Here is an 11,214-nt window from a genome sequence, read left to right as displayed (position 1 = left end):
GATGCTCCCTCCCTGGAGGTGTCCAAAGCCAGGTTGGAACCTGGTCTAGAGGAAGGTGTCCATGCCCGTGGCAGGGGGGTTGGAACTGGATGATCTTGAAGGTCCCTTCCACCCCAAGCCATTCCATGGATCTATGGATCTCTACTCCCAAAGTGTGTGGAACCAAGGTGTGACTCCAGCCCTCGCTCTTGGGAGGGCACATCAGTGGAAACTCCCTGCTGAGGGTGGTCAGAGGCATTTGATCTGCCACGGTCCTGCCGTGTGCTGGGTGGCTGAGCAGAGCAGCACCCCAGGAATAACTGAAGTTGCTCAGAAATACCAAAGCCCAGCAGGGGAGGTGTGGGGCGTGCAGCAGTGGTGATGTGAGGAAGACAAATGGCTGTGGTGGAGGGGGGCTGGGGGTGGCAGGAGCAGGGCTGGGGCTGGGAGAGGGCTGCCTGTGTGTGCTGGCCAAAAGAAAGGCTGTAAATTGATACTGGAAAATCCTCAGGGAGGGATTTTGGGGAAGCACGTCCCAGGGCTTCCTGCCCTCCTGCTGGGACAGATGCAAGGCTTCAGTCACGGGCGTGGGGCAGCAGCTCCTCTGCCTTCCCACCTCTGCAGGGAAGCCTCTTGGCTCTGGTTCCAGCTCAAGCCCTTTGCTTGAAAGCTGGGGCACCTTTCTCCTGGTGCAGCTTTCTGCTGGCTTCCAGGTGAAACCAGCTTTGTCCTGGCCCAGCAGCTGCAGTTCTTGCTGAGCAGCGATGGAGAGAAGGGATTCTGCCTCTCTGCTCTCCTGAGACCTCACCTGCAGTGCTGTGTCCAGCTCTGGGGCCCCCAACACAAGGACATGGATCTGATGGAATGGCTCCAGAGGAGGCCACAAAGATGATCTCAGAGGGTTGGAGCACCTCTGCTATGGGCACAGGCTGGGAGAGTTGGGACTGTTCAGTCTCCAGAGAGACCTCAGAGCTTCGTTTCAGTACCTGGAGGGGATCCACCATGCTGGGATTTGGGGATTCTGTGAGCATAGTGGGGCAGGGAGGGGACAGAGCCAGCTTCTCTCACTGCCCTTTTGTCTGTGTCTGCCTCCTCCTGCTGTCCAGGCTCTGCTCCCTGGTGAAGCTGCTCCTTCCTCTCCTAAAAAGGACACTTAAATGCCACCCAAAGGACAACTAAGACCTCCTAAAGCTCCTGTCAAAACAGCAGTGTGTGGCCAGGCAAGAGCTGATCCAGCTGAAGGGTCCAACCTGTCTCTCTTCCTTCTGGCTTGGCTGCTCTGTTTGCATTTCTCTGCCTCCCCCCTCGCCTCTAATCCAGGGCTTGGAAGGACTCATCCTGCTCCCAGCCCATGGCCCCAGCTGGTAGCTGTGGGGCTCAGCACAGGGACCTCTCTGACCCTCCTCTTGCCATTCCCCAGCTGGGTGCCATGGCCATGCCACTGTGGCTGCTGCTGGCCCTGCTGGGCTGTACCACAGCACCAGATCCTGCCCTGGAGGAGATGTGGGAAGGGTGGAAGAGCCTCCACGCCAAGGAGTACCCAGCGGTAGGTCCTGCTCCCCTCAGGCCTGTGCCAGGGCTGGCTCTGAGGGACTTTCAGCCAGGTGCACCCACCCCCAGCCTGTGTCCCCATGCTCCTGAGGGACATTTCTGCTCGGTGGCAGGAGGCTGAGGCCGCTCGCAGGGCGGTCTGGGAGCAGAACCTGCGGCGCATCCAGCAGCACAACCGCGAGGAGGCGAGAGGGCAGCACAGCTTCCGCCTGGCCATGAACCACCACGGGGACCTGGTACCTGCCCCCGTGCCCACCACCTTCCCTGGGCACCCCCCCTGCTCCTGGGGACTGCCCACCCCTCAGTGCCCCCAAGCCTTGGGCTGGGGACCGGAGGCTTCTTGGTGCACCCAGACTCAGGTGTGGGGACCTCTTGATGCACCCAGGCCTTGATCTGGGGGCTGAGGACTTCTTGGTGCACCTAGAGTTTGACCTGGGGACCAGGAGTCTCTTGATGCACTCAGAACTGGATCTGGGGACCTCTTGGTGCACCCAGAGCTACATCCAGGGACCAGTTATCCCCAGACTGCTCCACTGGAAGCTGCAAGTGCCCCTGGGGCTGGGCTGCTTCCCATGGGCTGAGCAGTGGGGAGGAGCCCCATGGCTGCTGAGCTCACTCCTGGCATCACAGCAGTTTTCCCTTGGTGGCCTGCAGACAGATGAGGAGTTCAATCAGCTCTTGAATGGCTTCAGCCCAGCAGGGCGGGATGAGCCAGCACCCATCTACAAAGCATCAGCAGCCCTGAAGACCCCAGCAGAGGTGGACTGGAGGACAAAAGGCTATGTGACACCTGTAAAGAACCAGGTGGGCAAGGGCTGGGTGCTGGGTGTCTGGGCACAGAACCAGGCAGCAGCATCTTCCCAGTCACCCAAACCACTTCTGGGCAGTCCGGAGAAGCATCTCCCCCAGTCTGGGCTGCTGCAGTTTTGCAGCTGAGGAGCTGGAGAGCAGCAGCAGCAGGAGGGAGTCAGAGCATCCTTCTCTGGCAGGTTTTTGGGGCCATGCTGTGACCTCTCTGCTGTCCCCATCTCCTCCAGGGACACTGTGGGTCCTGCTGGGCGTTCAGTGCCACGGGGGCCTTGGAGGGGCTGGTTTTCAAGCAGACAGGGAAGCTGGTGGTGCTGAGTGAGCAGAACCTCATCGACTGCTCCTGGAAGCTGGGCAACCACGGCTGCCATGGTGGCTACATGACCTGCGCCTTCCGGTACGTGCGGGACAACGGAGGCCTCAACTCGGAGCACCTCTACCCTTACACGGCCACGGTGAGGGCTGCCTGCTGGCCCCAGGGATGTGTCACACAGTCACAGAGTGCTGGGGGCTGGAAGGGACCTCCAGAGATCATCCAGTCCGACCCCCTGCCTCAGCAGGAGCACCCAGAGCAGGTCACACAGGAACTCCTCCGGGCAGGTTTGGGCATCTCGAGAGATGGAGACTTTCCCCCCCCCCCCCCCCCCCCCCCCCCCAGGCAGCATGCTCCAGGGCTCTGTCACCCTCACAGGGAAAAAACTTTTCCTCATGTTTCCATGGAACTTCCTGTACCTCAGCTTCCACGCAGTGACCCTTGTTCTGTCAGAGCACTGCTGGCAGGTCCCAGCCCTGGCATAAATGATTCCATCAGGGTTGGAAAAAGCCTCAGAGATCACCCAGTCCAACCAGCAACCCAATACCTCCATGGTCACTAAACCATTCCCCAGCTGCCATGGCCACATCTTTCTTGGACACCTCTAGGGACAGGGACTCCAACACCTCCCTGGGCAGCCTGTTCCAATCCCTGACCACTCTTGGAGCAAAGAAATTGTTCCTAATATTCAACCTCACTCTCTCCCTCCTCCTCAGGACACCTCCAGCTGCCAATACAACCCCCAGGACAGGGCAGCCAACTGCTCTGCCACCTGGCTGGTGGCTCAGGGCAGTGAGGCAGCACTGGAGCAGGCAGTGGCAACCGTGGGCCCTGTGTCTGTGGCAGTGGATGCCAGCAGCTTCCACTTCCACTTCTACAAGTCAGGTACAGTCTTGCTCTTCATGGCATGGACAGGTAAACTGAGGCAGGGCTGCCTTGCTGCAGGGATGGGTTGGTTGTTAAGCCCTGGGGTAGCCTCAGGGGAATGGGATCCACCGCTCTGCTTTCACACGGAGAAGAATCCACCAGGGCCAGCTCACCCCAGCTCTGCTCTTCCCAGGCATCTTCAGCAGCAAGTTTTGCAGCCACAGGGTGAACCACGGGATGCTGGTTGTGGGCTATGGCACGAGCCAGGAGCAGGGCCACAACACCAGCTACTGGATCCTAAAGAACAGGTAGGGGCTGGGGGTGTCCCCCACACCCTGCTGCCCTTCACCCCCCCACGCACAGCCTGTTCCTCTTCTCCCGCCCAGGCTGGAGCTGCAGGGCAGGAGCATCCTGTCCCGTGGGGTCCTCCCCAAGCAGGGCTGGTTCTCCAGGTGTGGGGACGGGGGTGTGTGGGGACAGGGATGTGATCCTGCTCCATCTCTTCCCGCAGCTGGTCAGAGCGCTGGGGTGAGCAGGGCTACATCCGCCTGCTCAAAGGTGCTGACAACCAGTGTGGGGTGGCCAGCCAGGCCAGCTTCCCCATGCTGTGAGCCAGGACATCCCTCCCTTCATCCCTCTCTTCATCCCTCTCTGCCCTGGGTGCTTCCTTCTGGCAAGAGGCTTTTGTTTGTGTGCTGTGAGAAGCAATTAAAAGTGGCACTGCTGCCTGCTCTGCACCTGCAGGTGGTGGTGGGGCAGGGCTTGGTGGCTGGGGCAAAGCTCCCTCCAGATGATGCTCTGCAACTTTCCTCCCACCTTGGCTATCTCCTCCCCCCCCCCACACCCTTCGTGGGTCCTTTTCCTTCCAGATGAATCCCAAATGCCACCAGCCAGGGCTGGATCTTCTGGCTGTGGCTGCAGCTCTGCCTGACCCTGTGGTCCCCAGCCAGCATTGCTGCCCCTGCATGCCCCGAGCAACAGAACCTTACCCTATTAAAGCTGCCTGCAGAGGCACAAAGTGAACCTTCTCCTCCTCCTGCCTTTTATTTTTTCCCTATCCAGAAAAATTTGTGGGGTTTAGTGCCAGGGTGAGAAGGGCTGGAGGGATGCAGGGCCTGGCTGGTGGCCCCTTGGGCTGCCCACAGTGTCCCACAGCAGTCCCTAACCTCCGTGGGAGCAACCCCACAGTAGAGCATGGCCCCACGGGTGCTGGCTTGCGGGTGAGCTCTCCATGTCCCCTTGCTCCAGATCCCAGCGGGTCCTTGTCCCCCTGTCCCCACTGCCTTTGTCCCAGGAATCCTGTTCCCACAGTCTGCTGTCCCTTGTCTCCATGGTCCCCTGCCCCACGGTCCCATGTCCCTCGGTCCCATGTCCCTACAGCCTTTGTCCCAGCGATCCCCTGGCCACACAGCTCCCTGTCCCCGCGGTCTTTGTCCACATGATCCCGTGTCTCCATGATCCCTTGGCCCCAGGCTGCCCTGTCCCCGCGGCTCTTGTCCCAGTGATCTCCTGTCTCCATGGTCCCCTGTCCCCATCATCCTCTGTGCCCACGGTCCCGCGTCGCCACAGCCTTTGCTCCCATGACCCCCTGTCCCGGTGGTCGTTGTCCGGATGATCCCCTGTCTCCATGATCCCTTGTCCCCACGATCCCCTGTCCCAGGGTTCCCTATCCCCACGCTCCCCTGTCCGCACCGCGGCCCTCCAAGGGTTAAGCCGCCCGAGCTCGCTGCCCAAACCCAAGATGGCCGCCGGGGCGGCCGCAGTCCTCCTTGACCCCTCCCGCCCGCCGTAGCCCCCGCTTCCTTTCCAAGATGGCGGCGCCCAGCGGGAGGAGCAGCCGGTGGCTGTGGGCCGCGCTGGTGCCCGCCGCTCTGCTGTGCCTGGCGGCCCGGGCCGCGGAGGAAGCGAGCACGGCTGAATTCGACGTGCGGCCCGGCGGGGAGGTTCACTCCTTTTCTCGGAGCCTGGTGAGAGCCGAGGAGGGAGAGGGTGAGGAGAGCGTACGCGCCTCCCCTTCATTGGCTGCGGGGCATGTCGCTCCCGGCTCCCCACATGGGGATTGGCTGTTAGCGAGGGAAGGCGGGACTACCCGCTGGCGAGTTCTGGGGGTCCTGGCTGATTGCTGGGGGTGCGGGGCTCCAGCTTCTGACAGGGTCAGGGAGGGGGTACCCAGGGGAGAGGGATTCCCAAGGTAGGTCTCCCAAGTCAGGAGGCTCCCAGGGAGAAGCGGAGTCCCCAGGGATGGAGGAATGTGCTGCCCAGGGAGGTGGTGGAGTCACTGTCCCTGGAGATGTTCAAAAAAGGATTGGACGTGGTGCTTGAAGCCATGGTTTAGTTAGGCATGAGGTGCTGGGTGATAGGTTGGACTTGATGATCTCTGAGGTCTTTTCCAACCGTGTTGATTCTATGATTCTATGACTCCCATCCAGAAAAGGTTCTCCAGGGAGCAAAGGGTCCCCAAGTGGAGTGCTCTTCAAGGGCAGGAGGCTCCTAGGAAGAAGAGGGATTCCCTATAGAGGAAGAGAGCCCCTATGGAGGGAACTCCCCCATGAAGAAGGGAGTCCCCAAGAAGAAGCTGATCCCCAAGGGGAGTCTTCAAATCAGGAGGCTCCCAGGGAGAAGAGGAATCCCCTGTAGAGGGAGGGAGCCCCCATGAAGAAGGGAGTCCCCAGAAAGAAGAAAGTTCCTAAGAGAAGTGTCCAAAGACAGGAAGCTCCCAGGGATAAGGGAGGTCCCTAAGGAGAGAGGGACTTCCACAAAGAAGGGGGTCTCCAGGATGAAGTCTTCTGCAGGAGATCCCCAAGGAAAATTGGTCCCCCAAGGTGGCACAGTCCTGTGGTGAGGATGTCCCCAGGCAGGACTGTGGAGAATGGCCCCAAAGGAGAATAGGATCTCCAAGGGGGGTGTCTAAAGGGAGGAGGTACCCCGAGGGGAGGGAGGGTCACCAGTGGGAACAGGGTCTCTAAGAAAGAGGGTGCCCATGGGAAGGAGGCTCACCATGGGAAAGAGGCCCAATGGAGAAGGGGGTGCCTGGCAACCCCAGAACACAAGTCCTCACCCCAGCACCATGGGCCATTCCCCAGGGGATGAGGACTGCATGGTCCCTGGCTCTGTCTGTGCTCCACCGAGGTCTGGATGTGGACATGGTGTGTGCTCCTCCTCCCTCACCCCTGCAGTGAGACCGTGAGGGGCTGCACCGTGCCACAGGGACTCTCTCAGGTGTCCCCAGACCTCATGTCATCACGCAGAAGTGGCTGTTGGGGACCAAGGAGAAGGTCCTGCTCGAGTGAGGCTGCTCATTGTCATCTTTTCTTTAGGGGGATTACAGCTGCACCTTCACCTACTCAGCTCAGGGAGGAACGAATGAGGTGAGTCAGAGAAACCTTGGAGCTTTTCCCTTGTGCTTGGTCTCTAGAGCTGGAGAGAGAGAAGCTGTAGAGAACAATTTCCTTTGTCATGAGCTGATTCCAGGGGCCAGGAGCTGTGAGGAAGAGGGGCTGCACCATTTCCAATGCTGTCTGTTTGCAAAAGTAGCTCTGTTGGATTTGCTCCCTGCACAGAGTGTCCTTCATGTGCTGCAGCGATGCTACGGTTCCAGAGGCCATGACTTTTGTAAGGCTTAACAAATCCCTGGGCTGGGTGCCTCTGGAGAGCAAGGAGAGATGTTTTCCTACCCCACTTGGTAGGAAGGACCTCCTAGGAGTAACTCCTGTGTTCTTGAGAAGCCTTGAAGGGTTTTTTTTCTTGCTGCTGTGCAGACAAACAGTTTGTACTTTCTTATCTGCAAATCCTGTCAGAATCAAGGCCAGGATGGATGAAGCCTTGAGCAACCTGGGCTAGTGGAAAGTGTCCCTGCCCAGGGCAGGGGGGTTGGAACTAGATGATCTTGAAGGTCCCTTCCAACCCAAACCATTCTATGAATCCTTCTCTTTGAGTGCAGAGGGAAATGAGGCTTTCACTTTTTAACTGTGCTAACGAAGTTAAGGTGAGGAGAGGACAACCAGGCCTTGACTTTTGTGTGACACAAAGGAAGAGTTGTGTTGGTGTAGCATGGTTGAAACTTGTCCTGCTGCAGCTGGTGGGAGGGGAGGTGACTGACCTCAGGGGTGAGCAGGAAGCATGAGGCTCTTGCCCACAGTAACTGTTTGGACCTTTCCCCTGTGCAGCAGTGGCAGATGACCGTCGGAGTCAGTGAGGACAACCTGCTCTTCTCCTGCTCCCTCTGGAGGTGTGTCCATTAACCCCAAACTCCCTGAGGCAAAAGCAGCAATCAGGCAGGTGGGATCTGGGTCAGGAACCCTGCCAGAGGCTGTGGACCTTGCCTCCTGCCTGGCTTTGCCTCTCTGCAGGGCAGCTCCTGAGGTTTTTGCCTCTGGGTGGGCTCTTCAGCCAGGTAGAGGGAATTCTAAATGCTGTGCCTCCCCCTCACCACCTCCTCCTCACTAGACAGAGCTACACAAGAGCCAGAGGTGGTTGTGGAGGGAGGGAGCTGTGAATCCTGAGCTCATCTGCACCTCCACCCTCTCTTCTGATGTCAAAGACTCTGCTTTCTTCTTGCAGGCCCCAAGGGAAGTCTTATCTCTTCTTTACCCAGTTTAAAGCTGAAGTGAAGGGAGCCAAGATCGAGCATGCCATGGCTTATGTAAGTCCCAGCTGATCGCTCGCAAGCAGGCGTGTGGGAGGCTGCTATAAAACATGAATTAGACATGGAAAACATTGATTAGACATCTGTGCAATCAAATGTGCTCCATCACCTCCCTAATTAGAGACTGGTGGCAGGCAGGAGAGTGGCTGCAGGTAGGCTCTGCTGCACCACTTCATTCCTGCTCTCTCCACCCTTCGCTGCTGCCTTTGCCCTGGCGTCAGCGAGCCCAAAAGATTCTGCCCTGCCCAGGGTGCACTGCGTGAGAGGAACCTTGGTTTGCCCCAGGAGATTTGAATGTGAGGCAGGGGTGAAGTAAAAACCTCTGCTGGTGCTTTTTGTCTGGTTTGTTCTTCCACATCCCAGTTTTCAGTGGTGGGGTTTTCAGCCACCTGAAGGACACACATCCATGGTTCAGGAGGGAAAAGGAAAACAGCCAGAGATCTGCTTTTAGGTTTCTTTTTGTGGGCTGAATTCTTTCACTCCACATGGTTCTAAAACATGGATTCATTCTTTTTTTCAATATGTGCTTGTTTGCTTTAGAGGCAGCAGCTTCTTGGATTGCCTCATTGCCTCAACTGCTTAAACTGTTTCTTCCTTCCCATTTCAGTCTCAAGCTGCAGTGGGTGCCCAAAGTGATATCCCCCTAAAACAGGAAGAGTTTGAAGTCACTGAAACAACAGGTCTGTGCCCAAGAGAAGGGGGTCAGAAAGGGGCTGGGGTGGGAGGTGAGCCTGGCTGTCCTCCAGGAGACCATTCAAGAGGACAGGGAAGTGCTTGAGAGGGTACAGTAAAGGGCTGCAAAGATGAATGGTTGCTGAACAGCAGGGGGGGTTTAGGTTGGACATCAGGAGGAAGTTCTGCACAATGAGGGTGGGGAGACACTGGGACAGGTTGCCCAAGGAGGTGGTTGAGGCCTTGTCCTTGGAGACATTCAAGGTCAAACTTGATGGGGCCCTGAGCAACCTGATCTAGTTGGAGATGTTCCTGCTTGCTGCAGGGGTGTTGGACAAGGTGACCTTTGAGGGTCACTTCTAGCCCAATGTCTTCTGTGATTATGTAATTAGGGGACCAGAATTTCTCTCTTCTAGGCTGAGGGACTTGAGGCTTTTTAGTCTGGAAAAGAGCAGCCTGAGGGAGGATCTCATCAGTGCTGATCAGTACTTCAAGGGTGGGTGTCAGGAGGATGGGACCAGGCTTTGTTCAGTGGTGCCCAGTGATAGGACAAGGGGCAATGGGCACAAACTGGAACTTAAGAAGTTCCATCTAAACATGAGGAGAAACTTCTTTGCTTTGAGGGTGGTGGAGCACTGGAGCAGGCTGCCCAGAGGTTCTGGAGTCTCCCATCTTTGGGAGTGATTCCAAACCCCCCTGGATGCCATCCTGTGCTCTGTCTGACCCTGCTTTGGCAGGGGGATTTGGACCTGATGATCTCTGGAAGTCCCTTCCAACCCCTCCCATTCCATAATGCTGTGATTTAAGCTTCATGCAGCCAGTGATAACGTGCAGGAGGTGAGGGCACCTCCTGGAGCTGGGCTGCTCTGGATCCATAGCTGGCAGCTGGATTTTACAGCTCCCATTGCAGTGTCCATGTTGATTTAGCAGGAGGGGGAAGAGCTTTATCACGACGCTCTCCTCACCCGCCCGGGGAGGAAGTGCAGTGCCCGACTTGTGCTGCCTTTATCCTCCTGGAAGGGAACCAGCAGGGCTGTTTTGTTCCTGCTTTCCCATCTGTTTACCCTGTGCTTGTTTTCTCCCTTTTCCAGTCTCTCACAGGGAAGGGAAGTTCCGTTTTGAACTCTCCAAACTCATGATTGTAGCAAGAACACCCCGTGACGAGCTGTGAGCCCATGGCCAGGGGGGCTTGGGCCAGAAGACCATGGCAGATCAAGAGGATTTCTTTGTTAACTGAGGGCTTTTTCTTTTTTCTTTTTTTTTTCTTTTTTTTTTCTTTTTTTTTGTTGGGTTTGGGGTTTTTGTTTTGTTTTCAGTTGGTCAAACCTTTTATGTTTTCCATATTGAAGCGGTGCTGGGGTCCAACACAAAGTGAGCTTTGGAGGTGTTAAAGGCAGCTGCATTCTGTCTGGTGTCAGAGTAACAAGGTGCTTTGTAGCTGGAACCCTCCTCTGAGGCTCCTGATCTGCAAAGCAGCCATTCTGTCACCCTCTTGCTGCTTGGTTGATCTGCTGAATATGGTAAAGCTCCCCTCCAACAGGGGCTCCTTATCTCCCTTGCTGGGAAAGAGCAATGCAGAAAGATAAGTGGCTGGATTTAACCATGGCTGGCAAAAAAAAAAAAAGGGGAAGTTAACTCTTTAGTCACTGGAGGGGAAATCTGCAGGATTCTTCCCTCTGCAAGCATGACAGGAAGAAATAATTAAATTGGGTGAGAGGAGGAAGGAAGGGAGAGAGTTGGCCAAATCTCCTTCTGGAGTGTGGCAGCTCCTGGGGGAGGGGATGTGCTGGGGCTGCCTTGGTGCAGAGCTGGGAGAACTTGGTGTGGGGGAGAGCAGAGCTGCTTGTTCTGACACAAACCCAGGAATCAATCCAAGCAACACTTCTGTGTCTCAGTACACCTGCAGGACTCTTTTTTTACCTACGGAAGTGACTTTTTTTTTTTGTTTCCCTTATCTAGAATAATAACAGTGAGGGAATGTGGAATTCTTTCCCTCTGTAAATACCACACAAATAAAGAAATAAAGCATCATGCTCTGGCCTAAGTTTGCTCTGCTCTCTGCCTCTCTGGCTGGATGCCCAGCAAGTGCCACCACCTTTGGCATTTGGCCATGGGGAGCTGAGATGGCACAGGGGAATTTGGAGGGTTTAGGGGGGTGCTGCCCACCTGAGAGGAGTCTCAGAAGGCTGCAGCTGTACTTCCCTGTAACCCAGCACTGTTGTGAGCACTTTTGCTGCCTGGTGATGGTTGTGGTCATTGGGAGCTGCTTTTGCCAGCTTTGGGGAGGGTTCTCTGTGTTTTGGCAGCACTTTGCACTGGGAATTTAACAAGCTCAGCTTTTCAGGCAGCTCCTAAATGCTTCTTTCTCTGCTGTGCAGCT

At 56.7% G+C, this 11,214-nt stretch overlaps 2 protein-coding genes across 2 annotated transcripts; both read left to right on the top strand.

Moving 5' to 3' along the window:
- The first annotated feature begins 1,408 nt into the window (after nucleotides 1–1,408).
- Nucleotides 1,409–4,128, top strand: LOC128978315 (procathepsin L-like). The gene is made up of 7 exons (XM_054396181.1): nucleotides 1,409–1,525; nucleotides 1,644–1,766; nucleotides 2,185–2,334; nucleotides 2,568–2,792; nucleotides 3,367–3,535; nucleotides 3,711–3,825; nucleotides 4,029–4,128. Exons 1-7 carry the CDS (start codon nucleotides 1,409–1,411, stop codon nucleotides 4,126–4,128), a joined length of 999 nt encoding a protein of 332 aa, XP_054252156.1.
- A 1,200-nt stretch (nucleotides 4,129–5,328) lies between these two features.
- On the top strand, nucleotides 5,329–10,047 carry MYDGF (myeloid derived growth factor). The gene is made up of 6 exons (XM_054396180.1): nucleotides 5,329–5,484; nucleotides 6,835–6,885; nucleotides 7,684–7,745; nucleotides 8,078–8,159; nucleotides 8,770–8,842; nucleotides 9,926–10,047. The coding sequence occupies exons 1-6, from the start codon at nucleotides 5,329–5,331 to the stop codon at nucleotides 10,003–10,005; spliced, it is 504 nt and encodes a 167-aa protein (XP_054252155.1). The 3' UTR covers nucleotides 10,006–10,047.
- Nucleotides 10,048–11,214: the final 1,167 nt, after the last annotated feature.

The sequence above is a fragment of the Indicator indicator genome, chromosome 36 (genome assembly GCF_027791375.1).
Source record: "Indicator indicator isolate 239-I01 chromosome 36, UM_Iind_1.1, whole genome shotgun sequence".
Taxonomy (NCBI): domain Eukaryota; kingdom Metazoa; phylum Chordata; class Aves; order Piciformes; family Indicatoridae; genus Indicator; species Indicator indicator.
The sequence above is the reverse complement of the archived record's forward strand: the minus strand, read 5'-3'. Positions and strand labels throughout refer to the sequence as shown.

Coding starts and splice junctions, on each gene's coding strand:
- LOC128978315 (XM_054396181.1), top strand. CDS start 1,409: ATGGCCATGCCACTGTGGCTGCTGCTGGCCCTGCTGGGCTGTACCACA. Junction 2,793..3,366: donor TCTACCCTTACACGGCCACG/GTGAGGGCTGCC, acceptor CCTCCTCCTCAG/GACACCTCCAGCTGCCAATA. Junction 3,826..4,028: donor TACTGGATCCTAAAGAACAG/GTAGGGGCTGGG, acceptor CTCTTCCCGCAG/CTGGTCAGAGCGCTGGGGTG.
- MYDGF (XM_054396180.1), top strand. CDS start 5,329: ATGGCGGCGCCCAGCGGGAGGAGCAGCCGGTGGCTGTGGGCCGCGCTG. Junction 5,485..6,834: donor ACTCCTTTTCTCGGAGCCTG/GTGAGAGCCGAG, acceptor TCTTTTCTTTAG/GGGGATTACAGCTGCACCTT. Junction 8,843..9,925: donor TGAAGTCACTGAAACAACAG/GTCTGTGCCCAA, acceptor TCCCTTTTCCAG/TCTCTCACAGGGAAGGGAAG.